Source organism: Dromiciops gliroides, chromosome 2 (assembly GCF_019393635.1).
Source record: "Dromiciops gliroides isolate mDroGli1 chromosome 2, mDroGli1.pri, whole genome shotgun sequence".
Classification (NCBI taxonomy): Eukaryota; Metazoa; Chordata; class Mammalia; order Microbiotheria; family Microbiotheriidae; genus Dromiciops; species Dromiciops gliroides.
This window is the reverse complement of record NC_057862.1, coordinates 679,633,699-679,653,452: the sequence shown is the minus strand read 5'-3', so window position 1 is coordinate 679,653,452 and position 19,754 is coordinate 679,633,699. Positions and strand designations below refer to the sequence as shown.

The window sequence follows — 19,754 nt, the reverse complement described above, 5'->3', positions numbered from 1 at the left end:
CCTATGAACTGCTTGCTGTTCGGCCTTCTTAAGACACGACTTGCTTCGTACCCAAGCACCCATCTCTTCCACACCAGTGGGCATCAGTAGTGAGATATACTAGTCCACCTGACAGGATAGGGTCTTCTGAACTGTCCACAATCCGCAACCCCCCCCCCCCAAGTTTCACAGTCTTATCTCTCCACAGCTCCTAAGGCACGTAGCTGCTCTCCATGTGTTCTCCTAGTTACACCCAATTCCCACTTCTTGCTGCATTCTGTTTCTGTTTTCTATCACTATTCTCACAGTACCCCACAGGCAGGAAAGGGGAGAAAGAAATAAAGCCTTTTATGAGCTGTTCCCCCTTTGACCAGAGCAATCATTACCTGGGCCCTCCTATTTCAATCTCTCTCTCCAGTCCGTGCAAGAGGCATTTCTTGGTATCATGCTACCAACATCATTGTTAATTTACTGGTGAAGCGGCAGCTAAGTGCAGTGGATAAAGCACCAGCCCTGGGTTCAGGAGGACCTAAGTTCAAATCCAGCCTCAGGACACTTGACACTTACTAGCTGTGTGACCCTGGGCAAGTCACTTAACCCTCATTGCCCTGAAAAAAACAAACAAACAAACAAAAACAAGCAAAAACAATTCATTGGTGAAGGTTTATGTTCTGAAGTATCCCTTTTCCCATCTACTCGCCACCTGATTTTTCTTTGAAGTCTTTACTTCTCAGATCAATAGATGGAAGATGGAAAATGGCCAATTTAGGTTTGATGTTAGGAAAAACTGCCTAATAATTAGATGTATCCCAAAGGGGAATGGGTTGTGTTGGGGTCCATCTCCTGAGAGGGCATCATGCAAGCCTGGGTATGCTATAGTGGGGATTTCTTGACCAGTGGCTGAGCTCTTCACCACTCTCAGATTCAGGGGTTCTCTGTATTCTATTGAATATTTATGTTCTTTCAATCTTGTCTTTTCAAAAGGTATTTCATAATTTTTCATCATTTCTAGATTTTTTTTCATTCCTATTCCTTTTCTTAAGAGACTCTAATGACATGGTATCTGTCTTTTGTTCAAAACTCTCTAATCTCATTTGATTTCCTGATTCTTTACATAAGCTCTAATTTTTTTTTTTTTAGTGAGGCAATTGGGGTTAAGTGACTTGCCCAGGGTCACACAGCTAGTAAGTGTGAAGTGTCTGAAGCCAGATTTGAACTCAGGTCCTCCTGACTCTAGGGCCAGTGCTTTATCCACTGCGCCACCTAGCTGCCCCATAAGCTCTAATTTTTGTCCTTCTAAAATATCTTAATATCTTCTCTTAATAAGCTCTGGTTGCTTATCTGAACTGTTCTGGACATTCTCGGAACCATTAATTTTTTTTCTCTTTCTTTTTTTAAAAATTTTATTTTTGGGCAAGGCAATGAGGGCTAAGTGACTTGCCCAGGGTCACACAGCTAGTTAAGTGCCAAGTGCCTGAGGCCGGATTTGAACTCAGGTTTTCCTGAATCCAAGGCCAGTGCTTTATCCACTGTACCATCTAGCTGCCCCCAATTTTCTTTTTTTCTTTTTTTTTGCAGGGCAATGAGGGTTAAGTGACTTGCCCAGGGTCACGGAGCTAGTAAGTGTCAAGTGTCTAAGGCTGGATTTGAACTCAGATTCTCCTGAATCCAGGGCTGGTGCTTTATCCACTATGTCGCCACCTAGCTGCCCCTCAGAATCATTTCAGGGAGGCCTTCAGGAATGTGTAGGCTAGCTTCATCCCCCACAGATTTTGACTTGTTTACTTTGTTGAGAAGTACCTACCCACTGGGGTGGATCTTTCCTTTCAATATTTACTAGTTTCCCTTCCTCAGTCACTGTTATTCTTCATCAATACCTGACTGATTTTTCTGTGGCTCCCTTGCTGAAAAATGAGCTTCCTGCCAATCGTTTCCCTTCAGAAGGCCCCTCCTTTGGCCCCCACATTGGATAAAGTCTATTTCCCTTAGAGAGTGAGGGTGGCCAGTTGGGCCACCATTGCAGGGAGGCTACAGGTGGCCACTTTCACTGGTCCCATTCTTCTAGGCTCAATGGTCCTTTCTGCACCTAGCTTTCTTCAGTGCCCCTGAAGCCTGGTCGTGAAAAGATTTGGGAGAGGTCTCCCCGTACAGTGCTGAGAGGCATGTCCTGGGACATCTTTGTAGTTGCTTCTCTTCCCCTTCTTTTAATGGGTGCCCATTTCCTTCCATGCCATATTACTTTTTAATCAGTGGTGCATATCTAATCACCTTCTTCCTTCACTTTCTTATCCCCCAGGCTCTGTATTCATCCACTGTTGCCCCTTTCCCTCCCTCATTCTTGGGAGTACTTTCAGGGCTTTCTAATGCATGAACTTAGGCCCCCCCAGGAAATCTGGTCCCCGCCAAAACTAACAGCTTCAAAAGCTGAGGGCAAAAGATGGAAATTGTGATGTGTGCTGAAGGCTACGGGGGTGACAGTTCTGACAGCGGTGACCAAAGTTACCATCCAGACTAGAGTGCCCGAGATCAGAGCAGTGGCAAGAGTCAAAAAGCATCTTTGGGTGGGCGGTAGGGAGGGGCGTCTTTGGTCATTTTTAAAGAATTCCTTTGTGCAGAATTCTTGCACTTATTGTTGATTTTTAAACTTGTGTTATTTGGGGAGACCTGATCCCCCAGGATCATCTCATCATCTTTCCAGGATTCCTCAGAGACCCCTTTCCATATTCTTTTGTCATGTGGGTTCCAGGGGGCAGAGGAGAGTGTAAGGAAAGACACACAGAAGGGGCAGAAATAGCCTGGGCCTTGTCTTAGACAGTGGCTACAGCTGTGGTGGGAATGCCAGGATCGGCATCATCTCTGCAGAGAGGAGCAGGAGAGAAGACAGAGGCTTGTTGCCTTCCATACACAGAACACTTTGGCCACATCCTCACTCCTGGGGAAATGGTTGCAGGTGGAGATGCACTCGGCAAAGAAGCATACAGAATGTGGTCACATTTCAGGTGTGTGTCTGGGCATTCAAATAGATGGTAAATCGCGGGGTGGATACACACTTTTAAAGGCAAGGAGTAGGAATCAGGGCTATAGCACACACTGCCCCTGGAGTCAGTCGCGTGTTTTTATTATAACTCTAACCTGTAAATGTGTTTTATTGTTAGTGGTAATCTTCTTGGGGGGGGGGGCGGGAGGGGTTTGGACCTGTGATGTAGTTCAGAAAGAGAACTCCAAAAGATATGTCTTCAGAGAGTCCTCTGGGACACTGAGAGGGCGGGAGTCAGTATGTGTCAGCTCCTCTGACTCCAGTCACTCCACAAAGCTGCCTGTCCAGAAGTTAGGATATTATTACGCCGTGCCTGGCACATAAGAAATGTTTAATAAGTGATGGAGAACGAATAGACAGTGTCATTGGGAGGCGGAGAGCATCGCAACCAGTCCAGACATGTCTGGGGAGGCCGAGTGTAGGAAAATGGAAGACCTCTGGGGGCTTGAGAATCAAGTTCAGTGACGTAGAATTACTTTTATTAAACAAAAGCCATGCAAAGTGACTGGGAAATAGGCTAGAAAGAGCATATGCTTTAGTGATGGGGAAATGCCTGAGCTTTTGTTTATTTCTTCTATTCTTTTACCTCAGATGTTCAAGTTTCACTGTTTTCCTCAACTCGACTTCTGTTCTTTTCTTTTCTTTTTTTTGGTGAGGCAACTGGGGTTAAGTGACTTGCCCAGGGTCACACAGCTAGTAAGTGTTAAGTGTCTGAGGCTGGATTTGAACTCAGGTCCTCCTGACTCCAGGGCTGGTACTCTATCCACTGCACCACCTAGCTGCCCCAACTTTTGTTCTTTTCATTGTAGCATAGACTTTAAGCCAACTATCACAACTCCCAGATGTGATGACGAGTCCAAGTCCCCAGAGTGTGGCCACTAAATCTCTTCAGGATTCTGGGGGTAGCCCTGAGGAACTTTTTGGGAGCACATCTTTCTAATGCTATAGCTCACAAATTCTCCAGTGGTGGGATTATGGACAGATTATGAATCAGTCAGCCAGTTTTAAGGAATTTTTTGAAAGGAGTATTTACTAAGATGTTACAGTAAGAACAGTTTATATCCCCCCCCCAAACTATGACACACTGTTCCCTGAGTACACAGAGTCCAGAAGAAAGGGCTCAAGCTTGGAGAGCACCTGTGACAGAAGGTGAACTCTTAACTCAATCTCTTGTCCCTCCCTTCCTAGAATAATCCACCTTCTGCAGGAATCTGCCTTCTCATTTCAACTTCCAACACAGAACCCATCAGCACCTGCTGCTGTCCTGGGGAATGATGCAAGATGGGCAGTCCAGAATCCTGTGGAGCCTTCAAGGAGGTCCTCTTCTGCCCGAGGCATTCTTTCTTGCGAAGCAATTCCTTTCCTTTCCCTTGCCAGATGTTTGCTTGATTCCAAATCACTCTTAGGCCCAAACCAGTTTGATAGTTCATAGAGGATTCCAAGAAAGAGAACCAAGTCTCTTCAGCTAATGTGAACATTCCTCCAGTGGATCAGGGACTTTTTCTGATCATTTGAGACTTCTCACCTAATTACGGTATCCATCACTTTAGGCGGAGTGTGTGTGTGTGTGTGTGTGTGTGTGTGTGTGTGTGTGTGTGTGTGTGGAGTGACTTGAGTTACTCTTTTGAGCCCCACCCCTTAAAGCCTTAGGGTGGCTTTTGCAGATCTCTAACCAGAGGACTCCCAGCTTGGGCTTCTGTTATACTACCATCCCCTGGTTTTGTAGAAGGGAGGGAGAAAAAAGCTTCTCGCTTCCCTGCATCATGAAATCACCATCATGCCTGGAAGCTTCTTCTTAACCACCACACATGGCAAAGTTGGTGACAAACTGTGACTTCACTATTTTTCCATCACTGGCGTCTTACCGAGGCCTTTTCTTTTGACAACAATCATTTCGTGATGTGGCCTCTACCCACCCAGTAATCCTGCCTTTGTAACAAAACCGGGCAGCCCAGTGGCCTTGTCTGACAGCGTGTGTAACACGCCATACCCGTGTTCTCCCACTGCTCCAAGGAAGAGGCACATTTCTCATCTCTCCTCTTGGATCACGGCCGGTCGTTACAATTAGGCTTCACGTCTGAAGGTATGAAGTGATAAATGTAACTGATGCTACATTCGTTACTCTCTAGTGCTTAGCCTCTATCTGATGAGGGAAGAGCTACATCTAAAGACTAAAGGTTTTTCCATATTCATCAAATCAACATGGTTTATACTCCTCATGAATTTTCTGGTGTTTAATAAGGTATGAGTTCTCACTGAAGGCTTTTCCACATTCGTTACATTCGTAAGGTTTCTCTCCAGTGTGAATGAACTGATGTTTAGTAAGATGTGTCCCCTGGCTGAAGGCTTTCCCACATTTTTCACATTCATAAGGTTTTTCTCCAGTATGAGTTCTCTGATGTCGAGCAAGATGGGTACTCTGGCCAAAAGCTTTTCCACATTCTTTACATTTATAGGGCTTCTTTCCAGAATGGTTTTTCTGATGCTTATTAAGAGACGAGCTCCGGTTGAAGGCTTTCCCACACTCCTTACACTCATAAGGTTTTTCACCAGTATGAATTCTCAGATGTTGAGTGAGGGATGAGTTTTCACTAAAAGCTTTTCCACATTCCTTACATTTGTAGGGCTTCTCTCCTGTATGAATTCTGACATGCTGAGTAAGGGCTGAATTTTTGTTGAAGGCTTTACCACAATCATTACACTTATGGAGCTTTTCTCCAGTATGGATTTTCTGATGTTGAATCAGGTTTGAGTACTCGCTGAAGGCTTTCCCACATTCCTTACAGTTGTAGGGCTTCTCTCCTGTATGGATTCTGAGATGCTGGGTAAGGGACGAATTCTTGTTGAAGGCTTTCCCACATTCTTTACATTTATAGAGTTTTTCTCCAGTATGAATTTTCCGATGTTGAATGAGGTTTGAGCTCTCACTGAAAGCTTTACCACATTCTTTACATATATAGGGCTTCTCTCCTGTATGAATTCTATGGTGTTTTGTAAGGGATGAAGCATAACTAAAGGCTTTTCCACATTCACTACATTTATATGGCTTCTCCCCAGAGTGAGTTCTCCAATGGTTTTCCAAATGTGTATTACTGCTAAAGCTTCTCCCACATTCAAAGCATGTGTAAGGCTTTTCTCTTGAAAAAAACTCCTTATATCTACTTAGGCATGAATTCTGTTTGAAGCGCTTCCTGGGTGAGTCATATTTATGGGGTTTTTCTCCAGAAGGACATCTTTTTTTTCTGTAAGAATTCACTTTAGACTGAAATTTCTCAACAATTTTCTTGTGTTTCTGGCCTCTTTGTCCAACTGGGATCTTCTGCTGAGTGACTGTCACATCCCTCAAATGGGTCTCGCTTTTTGGCTTCGTCTCTAACTTGCCATCCCTTAAGCAGGCAGATTTTACTGGATTAGAAACCCTAGTGTTACTCCTTGTAAGGTTTACCACTTTGTCTCCATGGGATGATTTTTCTTCAGAAATCTCCTTGTTTGGAGTTGCTCTTTTAGTCTCAGGCCTAGTTTTCTGGGCTGAAACATAATGAAAAAGCAAATGTCCCCTGTGCTTCCAACTCAGAGCGAGGAAAATTCTCTAGAAGGCCGGGGATACTGGAAATGACCACCATGTCTATCAAGAGTATGGCTTTCCCAATTCTCAAATGCAGCTGTGCTATCAGGGCAGAAGAGGGGTGAAGGAGATGAAATGAGGCCCAAATTGGGGGAAGTGAGACTGAAACAGCAGCAAAGGTAAAAACAGAGAATGAAGATGGCCTACACAGGAGAGTATAACAGATAACGTATGAAAGCAGGGATTCTGGGGATCTGGCATCACAGGGAAAAGGGGTGCCCACTCTTACCACCCTAGCCCAGGTCCTCACCACTTTATACCTGGATCACTGAAAGATTCCTTTCAGGTCTCCCTGATCTAGTCTTCCTACTTTTTAAATCATCGGGCATATTGATGCCAGATTTTTTCTTCTCTAAACACAAAGTTCATATGTTATCCCCTTGTTAAAAAGTCTTCCATGGCTCTCTAAGTTTGATGGTATATAGTCAAAATACTCTGGGCTGGCATTTTATTCTTCACAACTGGAACCCACTAGCTCTCCCACTCTCACTCTGGTCCTTGACCTCTGGAATTCACGACCCCAGTGCCAGGGGAGTTTAACTCATTCTTGGGGCTCCGATCTGATGGGTGACTAAGTACAAACTTGTCTGCTATATTGACTAGCTGGCCCCAGACATGCTTCATCTTCACACCTCATCTACCCAGGCTAACTTGTCCTCTTGGTTACTCCCCCTTGGCTATACTGTGCCCAGAGCAGGAGGCAGAATCAAATCAGTGATACCATTACTAGGGAAAGGGTACATCAGCTGAGTGTCATCTACATCAGTTTACTGTCCCTGTGACTCCCCTTCACTGGCCATTGCTGTCTATGGGTGGTCTCACTCTGTTCTATGAGAATATAAGCTCCCTGAGGGCAAGGACTGCCTCTTTTTATACATCTATCCTGGATGCTTAGCACAATTCTTGGCACATAGGAAGTGCTTGATTAACCCTCTCTTTCTTTCCTTCCTCTTGGTCCTATTTCGTTTCAGCTACCACTGCTTCTTCACATCAGCCCAGAACTCTAGGCTGTGCTCATGCTACGAGCCCTAGCTGACAGCATCTTTCCTATCCAAGCCCTGCTCTTCCTTCGAGGTCCGGCTCAAGGGGCTGTTTTCTCCCAAAAGTCTTTCCTAGCTAACCTGCTTTGCGCTGTCACTTCACCGTCCACATGCTTCAGAACTTTTCTTTTCCATAAAACGTGAAGCTTCTTTCCCCCCCCTTTTTTTTTTGAAGCTTCTTTAAGTACCTATGTTTCATACTTGATCTGAATCATCCTTAGATGCTAGCAGTTAGTAGGAAACTAAATATGAACTTACTAAATTAATGAATGGTCAGGAAGAAGCATGTCAGAGAAATAAGGAAAAAGGTGACAATCCCCCCACCCCCCAACCCAATGAAGGAGGAAAAAGCCTTTGCCCTGCTTGTGTCTATGAAATCCAACCGATCAAACGTTCACTGAGCACCTGTGTGCAGGGCACTCAAGCTAAAAGATAAATGCAAGACAAAACCTTCTCTCTACGGTGCTAGGACTGGGGGGAGGGAGGACACAGAGGAGTAACAGATGGGAAACTTCAAACTGTCTGCCATCAGTGACATAAGGACACAGAACAAGATTGTTAGTGGGACAACACAATTATAAGAGAGATCACCCTCTGCAGGGAGATCAAGGAGAGCCTGATTTCAGGCAGAGTGTCATTTAACCTCAAGGACGTCCATTCGGACCAGCAGAGGGGCCAGGGGAGGATGTGCCCAATGGCTGTGGGGCAGGGTGATGGCAACAAGACACGGATTAGATCAGCCTGATTCAAGGAGGCTGAACATCAGCATATTTGGGCCAAATGAGGGGCACGTGTAGACTGAGTTCATGGAAGACACTGATGGCTCAACGGCCGAAGGCTCGACGGGGACGACAAAAGGAAGTCAGGACAATTTCTTGAGAAGAAAAGCCCAATGGATGTGGCTTTGGGGACATCAGTCAGGCAGTAATATTCAGGGAGGACCCAAGAAAGGAAAGGCCGTCACAGAGACGGGCAAGGTCTGAGTCGGGTGGAGGAGGAGAGGATAAGACCAAACGTGAGGGACATTTTACAGGAGAGTCAAGAGAGGCCAGAGAGAGCTGGGGAAGCTGAACCAGCCCCATCCTCCCCGCACCGACTGGTTCCTAAGGGCCACAGGAGGGATTATTGTGCTCTGCTAATGGTCGGGGCACAGGCAGAGGAAGTGGGGGAGGAAGGTGGCAGGTGGGACCCTGGTGGGGTGGCCGCCCCAGCAAACAGACACTGGCTGCAGAACCACCAGAGAGAACGTACGCTGGTCTGGCACGTCCTGCATCCAAAGCCTGCGGATGTCCCTGGGAAACGGGAAGAGAAATGGCCCCTTGACCGGAAATGGCCACATGAATAAAGGGATGGCAATGAAGCTGATGAACCTGCCATGAAAGATGACGTGTAGAAATAGGGGATGGCTAAGTGGTTCAGTGAGGGATGCAGCTAGAACAGCGCACAGATAAGGTCTAGGAAACAATGAGTTTGGTGAGGGAGGGAGGCAGGCAGGAAGGAAAGAAGCATTTATCAAGTGCCTACTATGCGCCAGCCACTGGGCTAAGGGCTTCTTACCAACATGATCTCACTGGAGCCTCCCCAAATCTCTGGGGCTGTTATTATCTCCATTTTACAACAAGGAGACTGAGGCAAGCAGAGGGGAAGCGACTTGCCCAGGGTCACAGAGGTAGGAAGTTTCTGAGGCCAAATCAGAACTCAGGCCTTCCTGGCTCCAGGCCCAGTGCTCTGCCCATTGTGCCTCCAGCTGCTCTGAGGGAAGAGGACTGAGCTTAGTGGGACAGAGTATTCAGTAGGTGGGAGAATAAAAGAGAAGTTAAGAAAAAAAGGTGAAGGGGGCATGAGGATAATCAAATGTGACTAGAGTTTTGAGGAGCATCCAACTGCTCAATTTGACAAGGAGACTGAAGCAAGGAAGGCCTGGGAAAAGGCTGTCAACACTGACTAAGCGGTATCTTTTATTTTTGAAAGCCTGGATCTCTATGACTTTCAGGGGCCACTCAAGGGCCTGGTGCCAGGGCTGGCTGGCAGGGAGGCTTTTGTCGAGTTCATTTCTTTCTTTCTTTTTTTTTTTTTTTTTGGTGAGGCAATTGGGGTTAAGTGACTTGCCCAGGGTCACACAGCTAGTAAGTGTTAAGTGTCTAAGGCCGGATTTGAACTCAGGTCCTCCTGATTCCAGGGCTGGTGCTCTATCCACTGTGCCACCTAGCTGCCCCTTGCCTAGTCCATTTCTAACCAGGTCCAGCTCACCCTTCCTTAACTAATCTGGTGGCTCCCAAGGTTCACATCCTGATGCCCAAGTGAGTGTGGACCCTCAATCCTTAGTCCACTGAAGCTCAGACCTCTCTATTCAGACAATCAATCCTATTATCTTTCCACTAAGAGGGAATACATCACCATGCCCTGCAGGGGTGGTTTTCAAGAGGTCAGATTTAGTGGTGAGGTGGAAGTTTAAACCAGACCACAGGGTTTACAAAGATTAAGTAGTGTAGCAAGGAATTAGCAAGAGCGATATTTGAGGGATTTGTTAGTGAATGGAAAGAGGGAAGAATGACAGTGTATCTACATGGGGGAGCACCATCACACAAAGGGTTATCTTTGGTTGTCACTTCTTTTAAAGGGAGGTAAGAGACTGAACATGGCATGGAGGAAGGGAATAATGCTCAGAATGTGGTTACAGGAGATAAAGGTTGTGATTCCGAGGACGGTTGGCTTCAGGCAGGAGACTGGACAAAGCATGAGGGGCAAAGACTATAGGTGACAAGAAGCTGGTTTCAAGAACTAGCCTCCCCTTCTGCAGGCTGACAAGCTTGCCTTCCACCATCTCTGAGATGCCAACAACTTTCTAAACAGCCTTGATGGTGCTTGTCGACCTGGTTCTTACTCACTCACCTGGATGGGTGCTTCTGGGGACTTTTCTCTCCATCCTCCACAACTCCTTCCCTTGTTCCAGCTGGAAGATTATATCAGGTTTGGAAACGGCAAGTCCTGTTCATGGGGAAATAAACAGGACTTGATTGTGCCAGGGATAGATAACCATCTCAGAGCACCGTCCCGGCTCTTGGGTCTTGAGAAGAGAAGACAAAACAGTGAAGTCACAAGGAAGGTTGGAAAGATCTCTGAAGGGCATGGAAAAGAATGGTTGTGGAATTCCTTTTGTATCCCTGTGCCTAGCAGACTGCAAGTGCTTCATACATGATGGATGGCATCTAGAAGGCTCAGAGGACAATCAGCTCATCCGTCCTTCTCTCAGATGAAATGATAAGAATGGTATGGAGTGATTTGCCCCAAGCATTGTGGGTGATGAGGACTGGAAAGGACCAGCCTTGAGGACCACACGTGAAAGGAAGCCTCCCTTTTCTAACTCTGCACAGTGCACGTTGTTTGGCACCCAAGAGAAGGAAGAAATGCTGATTCCCAAGATTAAGAACCCATGCTTTAATGGATTAAAGTTTTATCTTAACCAGTTTTTTTTTTTAAAGGAAGTCATCAGTGTCAAAGGCTTCAGTTTGAACTCTCCCAAATATAGTTATTTATTTCTTTAAAATGAAAAGCTTAGCAAAAGGGATCAGCAATCAGGTCCTGACACTCAGCGAGCACTTCGGAAGCCCCACAGCTAACAGTCATTGAACACAGCCCAATGGGGGAAACTGTCCTTACCCAGAGAGACCAGGTTCCTATAGTTCTCCAGCATCACCTCCCTGTACAGATCCCTCTGAGCAGTATTCAGTCGCTCCCACTCGTCTCGGGTGAAGTCCACAGTCACATCCTTGAAGGTCACTGAGTCCTGAAACACCACACACACACACACCTGCCAGGGCCCAGGAACCTTGCCCTGGAAGCCAGTCTCATGGCTGCAGAATCATCACGTTACAGTTTCAGCAACAGGTACCAAACAATTTCAGGGGTCTGAGTATGAACCAAATCCTGGGCTAGATTCTGGACAACATAAAAACAGTCCACGAGGAGTCAACTTTTTCCTTGAGAGAAAAGACTTATACAAGTGAAACAACCACAGCTTCCGAGGCTACAATAGCCAATCCAGTGCTGATGTTCCTGGTACAACTGTCAGAACTGTTCTGGCCAAGGGAGCAGTCTGAGCATGCTGGAGTATTGAGTAGGTGGGCCATTAGCCATCCTTGAATAGACCGTGGTTAACATCTCAACAGGCAAAGAAGAGAAAGGAGGGCAATTTAGTGGGAGGACAGGATCTAGACCACACGCATGATCCCTAAGTCCCTTCCCCAGGTCTAAACTCATCTGCCTCCCCCAGGAAAGTTATTTCTCGGAGTTGGACCTTCCTGTTTCTATTTTCTTCATAGTCTAAGATTCCTTGTCATAGATGCATACACTCCCTCTCTCTCTTTTTTTTGGGGGGGGGGGCAATGAGGGTCAAGTGACTTGCCCAGGGTCACAAAGCTAGTAAGTGTCAAGTGTCTGAGGTCAGATTTGAACTCAGGTCCTCCTGAATCCAGGCCTGGTGCTTTATCCACTGTGCCACCTCACTGCTCCCTCTATATCTTGTGCACAGAAACATCTCAATGACTTGGAATGGTTAGGGCTCAAGGGAGCGGAGTTTCCAATTAGCCGGAAGGACATTCTTTAAGTCAGAGTTTCCTAAACTTCTGTGTGTCACAGACTCCTTTGGCTATTTTGTGAGACCTTTGAATCATGATAAAAAAAATTATAATGAAGAAGATGCTCAATTTCAGTGAGAGGTTAGTGAAATTAAAAATGTTATTTTTTTCTGATCCAAGTTTACTACCTCCCCCCTACCCCACCCCGTTAAAAAGTACTTTAAGTCATAAAAGGGTAAATTGGTGTAAACAAAGCTTTTAGTTCATTCTTTTCCAATAGTTATGGTTTTTTGTTTTAAGGAGGATTTTATTCTTTCCCAATAACACTGTTTGTTTTGGTTTTGTTTTTGTTTTTTGCGGGGCAATGGGGGTTAAGTGACTTGCCCACGGTCACACAGCTAGTAAGTGTCAAGTGTCTGAGGCCGGATTTGAACTCAGGTACTCCTGAGTCCAGGGCCGGTGCTTTAACCACTGTGCCATCTAGCTGCCCCAAGACTGTTTGAAAAAATGAAAAAATGAAAATTTGAATTTTTTTTTAGTTAATTCCTTAATTTAAAAAAGTCTTCTAAGACATCGACTTATGAAGTGAGACATACTTCATGTTAGATTGGTTTTGATGAAAATCTCATTTGTATGGATTTCCTGAAGTGTGGAAAACAGAGAAGGGCTTAATTTTAGGTAGGAGTTATTTTACTCTTAAATGTTTTATCTTCTTTTAAATTTGTTTTTATTATTATTTTGGTGGGGCAGGGCAATGAAGGTTAAGTGATTTCCCCAGGATCACACAGCTAGTAAGTGTCAAGCGTTTGAGGTCACATTTGAACTCAGGTCCTCCTGACTCCAGGGTGGTGCTTTATCTACTGCACCACCTAGCTGCCCGTTTTATCTTCTTTATATCGATGCCTTTTATTTGTAACATATAAATTCATCAGCTACAAAGACAAAAAAAAAAGCAAGTTGACAACACTGACCAGCATACTGACAGAATACTTCCCCCACACTGGAGGGAAGGAGGGAGATGCATTTCCTCCGCTCTCCTCTGGTCAAGCTCAGTCATCCCTATGACACGGTGTGCCTTTTGTTTCTCAGGCTTTCCCCATTTACTCCCCCACTGGAGAGTCCTCTCTCAGAACAAGACAAGCCAGGAGGTAAAACCAACAACAAAGCAGGGGTGCTCACCAGTGGAGGCAGCCTCTACTGGATGAGGGGCCTGTGTCCCTGGAGCCAGTCACAGAGGGGCCTCTTTGAGTTCTCTTGCCTTTGCCTCAGTTCATACAAGTCTTGTCTTGTTTCTTCCAACTGTTTCTAATTTATCGCACCTGGGGCTCAGTGTTTTCTGCCATTCTTGTACACAATTTTTTTGACTGTTTCCCAATAAATGGCCCATCTCTATTCCTCCAGTTTCCTGCCACCACAAAATGCTGTCGATGGATACTTGTGTATCTGTGGGCCCTTCTTTCTCTTTGACCTCCTTGGGGTTATGTAGTGCATAATGGGATCACAAAGACAAAGGGCAGGAAGAACTTTTCTCACAGGATCTTGTAACATCATTGTCGATTTGATGGGTGGGAGGTGAAAGAGGAGAACACAGCTCTGGAGTTAGAGGATCTGGGTTCAAAACCTGCCTCTAATACTTACTACCTGTGTGTGACTGTGGGCAAGTTCCTCCCCATCTGTGAAATGAAGTGGACAGACTACATGGTCTTGAAGGTCCCCCTGGAGTGGCAGAGCTAAGATCTGGTCTCTTATGGGTGACTCAGAGCAGTTTTTCACATGGTTGTTGAGAGTTCCTATTTCTTCTTTTGAAAACTTGTGCACGGCCTCTTTCGGCTCAAACATCGACAAATCCAACGACGTTGCCACGGCCATCATTCTAAAATGAATCACTTCCCTATTGAAATACGTTTCGGCAAACAAAGGGCTGTCAAAACTAACTTCAAGGACAGTACCGTGCTGCTGATGGCGGTGTTAATGACAGCTGTGAAGCTGGCTGCACCACTTCACCATTTGTTCCCCACTGACCGGGCTCCACTTCCCTGCTGACCATCATGAGTTCCCCTTCCTGCTTCTTTTTCTCCTCCTTATGCACCACACCACAGCTCTGACCCTGGGCTGGGCTCACAAACAGACAAGGCCAACAAAAATGACTTTTCCTCTGGTTAACAAACTGAGCAGTCAGATTACAGGTTTGTTCACCTTTGCCTCCTGGGTTACCCTCCGATGCTTTCTGTGCATGCTTATAGTTGGGAGCATTTTTTGGTTATGTTCTGAGTTGATAGATATCCCAGAGATTGAGGGTGTCAGATCAAATAAGATGACCCATGGAAAGCCTCTGTGAATCTGAACACTCTAGAACGCTAGCTACTATTTTCAGTTTAAGTAGCTATGTTACTGCAAGTGTCCTTTCATATACATGCTAGTTTAAGTGTTGGTGTAAGAAAGGAACCTAAATGTTCTGTCTCAGAGACTGGCCACTGGAGCAATAAGGCAAGGACATGCCATTTGGGGGAAATGGGTGGCGAAAGGAGAGAGGGTGAATGGACCCAGCAGGGGGCAGTGGCAACCAGCAGTCAGAATGGATTAGTGGTCAGTGTTTATCTGAAGAGTGAGGTTGGCCCAGGACACTGATGACCACCATTGACACCACCAGGAACCAGAAATAACCCTTCTGGTCCGTCTGAAACCTTGCCCTATCTAGATATTTCTCGGCAATAATCAGCAAGGTGATGAATTTCTATCTGTTAAACAGTTGTACTTTCCTGAGGTATTAGGGCCTAAGTGGGTTCTGCCAAGCATTCCCAAAGAAGCCTAATTGCCATCACAAGCATCGCTCTTTGAGGGGGCTGTGCCACATATGATGCTTGGGAAGGAAGCATCAAGATTCTCAACATCACAGCTTATAACGAAACCCATTTAAATATATTTTTGAAATTCCTTTTCACTTACATTCCACTCTGTACAAGGGGTATCAGGTGCTTTTTCTATAAAATCAGGATGATATTTGTACATCCTTTAACCCACAGGTTTGTTTTCAGCGACTGAGGCTACATAAAGTCCTTAATAAATTCTAAAGTAAACCCGGAGGCAAAATATATCCACCACCCACAGCCAACTCTCTTTTTGTCCATCCTTCTCAACCATACTCTGCCCACTCCCTTCCATTGTGCCCTCTGGAATTCCTGTTCCACAATGAACAAAGTGCTTTTCCCCTTGGATGGTACTCGTGCCCCTTTTCCCCATCTGCGTCTCTGGCCATGCTTTCCCCCGCTGGCTGTGTCTTTGTTCACCACCCATCCTGCCCTGTGGGTCCCCGACAGACAGACAGACAGACAGACAGACAGCAGCCCAACTGACTGTCCTTAAGCGTGAGTCTGGGCGTGTCGCTGTTTGACTCAATAATCTCAATGGGTCCCTTTGCTGGGGACCAAAGGCAAGTTCTCTATTTTGCTTTCATAGCTCTTCGCTGCCTGGTTCTGACGCACATGTCTGGACTCCCTGTGCACTGCTCCTCACCTCCATACTGGTCTTCTCTGTGGTCCTCCTGCACGGCTCTCCATCCCACATCTCCCTGGCTCCAAACCAGCCATCCTTCACCCCTGGGATGCACGCCCTCCTCACAGCATCCCTCTTTTTCCAATACATATGCAACTCAAACACCCCCTTCCACAGGAAGGCTTTCCTGATCCCCCCTCACGCCCCCATAGAGGGGCCGTCCCTCCCTATAAACTTTATACTTAAATAGCTTTTACTTATTTATATTTATCTTTTTACATCTATTTCATGGGCACATGTGCATGCAGGTACAAACACGCTTATTGTTTCCCCATTAGAATATAGCGAACTCTTTATTAAGTAGGGATGTGCATTTAATAAATGCTTGTTGATTGCCTAATTGCCTGCAAGAGCATCACGTGGATACGATGTCAAGGGATCATGATTCAAGCGTCTGCCACTTACAACCTCCCTTGAGCCTCAGTGTCCTCATTTGTAAAATAAAGACAATAACCTTCTGATGAGCTGCTTTACAGGTGGTTGTGAGGAAAGCTCTCTGAAGTCTTCAAGCTCTACCTAAGTGTGACTCACAGGTGTCATCGAGGGGGCAGGATCTCTGTTGTCCTATTGGAATATAACAGGCCTGCTGCAGTTATTCTCTTGGGCATCATCCTGCAGTGTGATTAGTTCCCTACTGTGGTGCTTGGTCACTGAGGGCCTGGGCCAACCAGCAAAGCTTGGGGCATAGAGTAAGAAAGAGCAGGTCCATTATGCTTATGTATAAAAATAAACTCTTTATTAATAAGCAGATAAATTGCTAAAAGCCACATTTTCTATAACACAAGGTCATGCAATTTGGAATACAATGTACCTGGGAAAAATTTGGTACCTATGCTGGTACCTATGTCAAATTTCAACTGCCCAAAATCACTATTTAATTTACCTTAATTTTCTTGCCACTTAAAAAAAATAACCCAAACTCTTGATTTTTCCTCTCACTTGTGCTGATCTCAGTAATGCAAAGTCACCGGCTTTGCCAGTGCTCGATGATCATGATGTTAAGATGTCTCTCTGGCCTATAGGAAACTACTGGCTGCATGCTTTTGATGCCCGTGGTGTTCTGACTGGCTGACCGCCTGCATCTGCCCTTTCTCCACTGTAGCTGAGGGAATGTGGGGGCCCTGGCTCTGTTACTCGGCAGTGTGTGTGACCCAAGTCATGCACCCTTTCTGGGCTTTATCTCCTGACTTACAAAATAAAGGGGAGGGGGGGAATTCTAGCTCTCTGGTCAGAAATGCTCATGCTCCGTCTGTTGTCTGGTCAAGAGCTGGTATCAGTGTCCATTCCATCGAGTAGCAGGCCTAGTTCACATTTACAGAGGTAAAGGCCTTAATTTACATTGTGATTTCTAAAGCATCTTTATGAGATAATTCATGGAAACTGAGGCTAAGACATAAAGTTGAAGCTAAATGTTTAATTCATTCAATTCCTGAATACCCCCAACTCATTTGGAGCTAGAGGGACCTTTGGGGTCCCCACACCCCAGTCCTCAGTGACACAGATGGTGAAAGGGAAGCCCTGAAGCCCCAGAGGAGAGCCCAAGACCTTTATCTCTTGGTTTCAAATCCATTCATTTGTCCCTTAACACCACAGGGAGGGAGATTTCGATTCTCCAGAAGGGCAAGCTTTCTGAGAAGCAGAACTCCCCACAGAAGTGGGTGGCACAGAGCGACTATTTCTATAGTTCTTATAGAGGACTAGCAATGGGGAGTTTATTATTAAATGTGCAATGTATTAATTTTATTAATGTCAAGTTTGTCACAACAAGGTGAAAGGCCCAACATAAGGCCTATAACTAAGAGGTATCCAAAGGCTGGTGGATGGCATTTCAAGTCCACCAAATTCTGGACCCTTCCTGTGTCTCTCCCCTTATCTTTTACTACTTTGACATCTGATTGGAGCCAGGTTATGATTTTTCTCATTGGCTATATCATCGTCCTCAAGCCATGCCTGCCCCAGGATCTGTTCCGGGGCACACAGCTCGATGATCAAGATTCTTTCATGCCTGCTCGAGCCCCCCCCATCACGTGTATATAATGATGCACTCGCTCCTTAGGATTTTGTACCTGCAGAGTGTTCCATCTACTGTAACGATCACTGGCCTGATGCGGCGGGCATCTGAATCCCTACGTGTATGGATGTAGCTCTGTGGAGATAAATGCCACTGCAGATGAGCAAGAAGTGGCCAGGAAGGGGGAAGCTTTCAGAAGAGGAAAACGGGAGGGGGAGCCACGACCCCCATTTCCCAAACATCAGGATTCCAGCCAACTCCCCTCCCCCTCCAGGTTCCTATGTAGAGTGTCAGGGAGAAGCTGTAAATGTGCTCAGCTCAGGGCTCAGTGGTGTCAGAGAGTGCCTCAAGGGTATGGAGAAAGACGCTGAGAAGATGAAGAAAATGCCACAAGATGCTTCTGCTGGTGGTTACTCCTGCAGTCGGGGACCAAAGAGGAAGCTCTCACTCACCTGGGACTGGGCAGGGAGGCCGGCGGTGGCCATCTCCACCTCTTTGGCGGGAAGGGCAGAGATCTTAGGCAGGTATGCTAGGAGAGAAGAAAGTGGGCGTGAGGGAGCAGCAGCTTTGGACACCCCAGGCAATGAGAGCAGCCCGACCCCTCCCTACCCAGAAGGCCAAAGGTGCTGCAGCAAATTAGATGGCATGGACATCAGACACTGGGGACTAACCGCTGCATGGGAACCGAACTCTGTGCTCTCGGTGATCTGAGCAATGGGCTCTGCCCAGCACAGGCTACACATGCACTGTTATGGTGGAAAATGGGGTACGGGGTCGGGGTTCTTAGGAATTCCTCTTTAAAGAATTACACCCTCTTGCACACAAAAGCAGTTAGAATAAGATGGTAGTTTATTTAGGGGCAAGGGAACGGAAGGGGGGGGCAGGGAAACCATGAAAGAAATCCTTGGACTTCTCATGGGGAGATAGGTATAGCACAAAGCACGTGGCTCTGAGGTACCAATCTCCTCGAGCAGGAGGCTGGCAGGTACTTTTATAGGGAACTCATGGGGGGGGGGGTGACCATCTGACTGTGGAAAGTTAAAGTTCCTTTAGTGAAGGAGGACCATCCCCCATTGGTGGTGGCTAGAGGAATTGGGTGAGGGGTGGCAACGGATCTCTCAAGCCATAGACACAAAGGCTGCAGCCACACCCAAACTTATCTCCCCAGGGGTAAGGGAGATCAGAATGAAGGGTGGAGGTCCCAAAGCTAGCTCAGTCCAATCTGGTTCTGCTTATCTCTCTAGGTCTATCTGTCCTCTGGTTTAGTTTTTCAAGAAGATTCCTCCATGTGCCCCAGAACTTCTGGGGTACTTTGGGCCCACAACATACACTGTGAGGTTGGCATTTCTTCATGATCCCTAAGCTTTTACTAAGTGCCTATAGTATACCAGGTGCTGTGTAAGTGATAGTGAGACAAAGACAGAAATAAGCAATCCCTGCTCAAGCTCATGTTCTGTGGGAGGAAACAACACATATTAACATGCGCACACACAGTGCGAACACATCGCACACACATCATACATACACACATGCACACATAGCACACACATGCACACCCAAAGATGCTGAACACAAAGAGGGGAGGCAAAGATTTCCAGGTTCTGGTACAGAGCAGAGCCACATCGTGGCCCCACAGGAGGACACTAGGAGCCCTCTTGCCCACCGGCTTCCTGTGCAGAGGGGGGAGGTCCTGTGGCGGCAGGCACCCAGCACACAGCCAGGTCCAGCCTTTTCCAATGCACTAATCAGTTCTTCGCCCTTTAAAAGTATCATTTGTTAGGCAGGATGGCCCTCTGGGAAGGGACGAGGGAGAGATACTGGAAGAAATGGTGGTGGTATCAAAAGAACACCAATACAATTTATTTTTTAAAAAGTGTATTACAGCACGACTAAAGACACCGTCGTTAAGTAACTGAAAGCACTCAGGGAGGGA

At 46.2% G+C, this 19,754-nt stretch overlaps 1 protein-coding gene across 3 annotated transcripts in view; it reads right to left on the bottom strand.

Annotated features, from left to right (window-relative positions):
- Positions 1 to 19,754, bottom strand: part of LOC122741570 (zinc finger protein OZF-like) — a 73,504-nt gene that overhangs the window by 22,493 nt on the left and 31,257 nt on the right. The window contains exons 2-5 of one of the 3 annotated variants that reach the window (XM_043985196.1): positions 18,274 to 18,350; positions 11,342 to 11,468; positions 10,574 to 10,669; positions 4,091 to 6,544 (exon numbers count right to left, since the gene is read on the bottom strand). In XM_043985196.1, coding sequence (XP_043841131.1) covers positions 5,214 to 6,544; positions 10,574 to 10,669; positions 11,342 to 11,468; positions 18,274 to 18,306 — 1,587 coding nt within the window. In that variant the 5' untranslated portion in view covers positions 18,307 to 18,350 and the 3' untranslated portion in view covers positions 4,091 to 5,213. Of the gene's footprint in view, positions 1 to 4,090; positions 6,545 to 10,573; positions 10,670 to 11,341; positions 11,469 to 18,273; positions 18,351 to 19,754 lie in introns of those variants that run through there. The other 2 variants (XM_043985197.1, XM_043985198.1) reach the window with 2 other exon arrangements.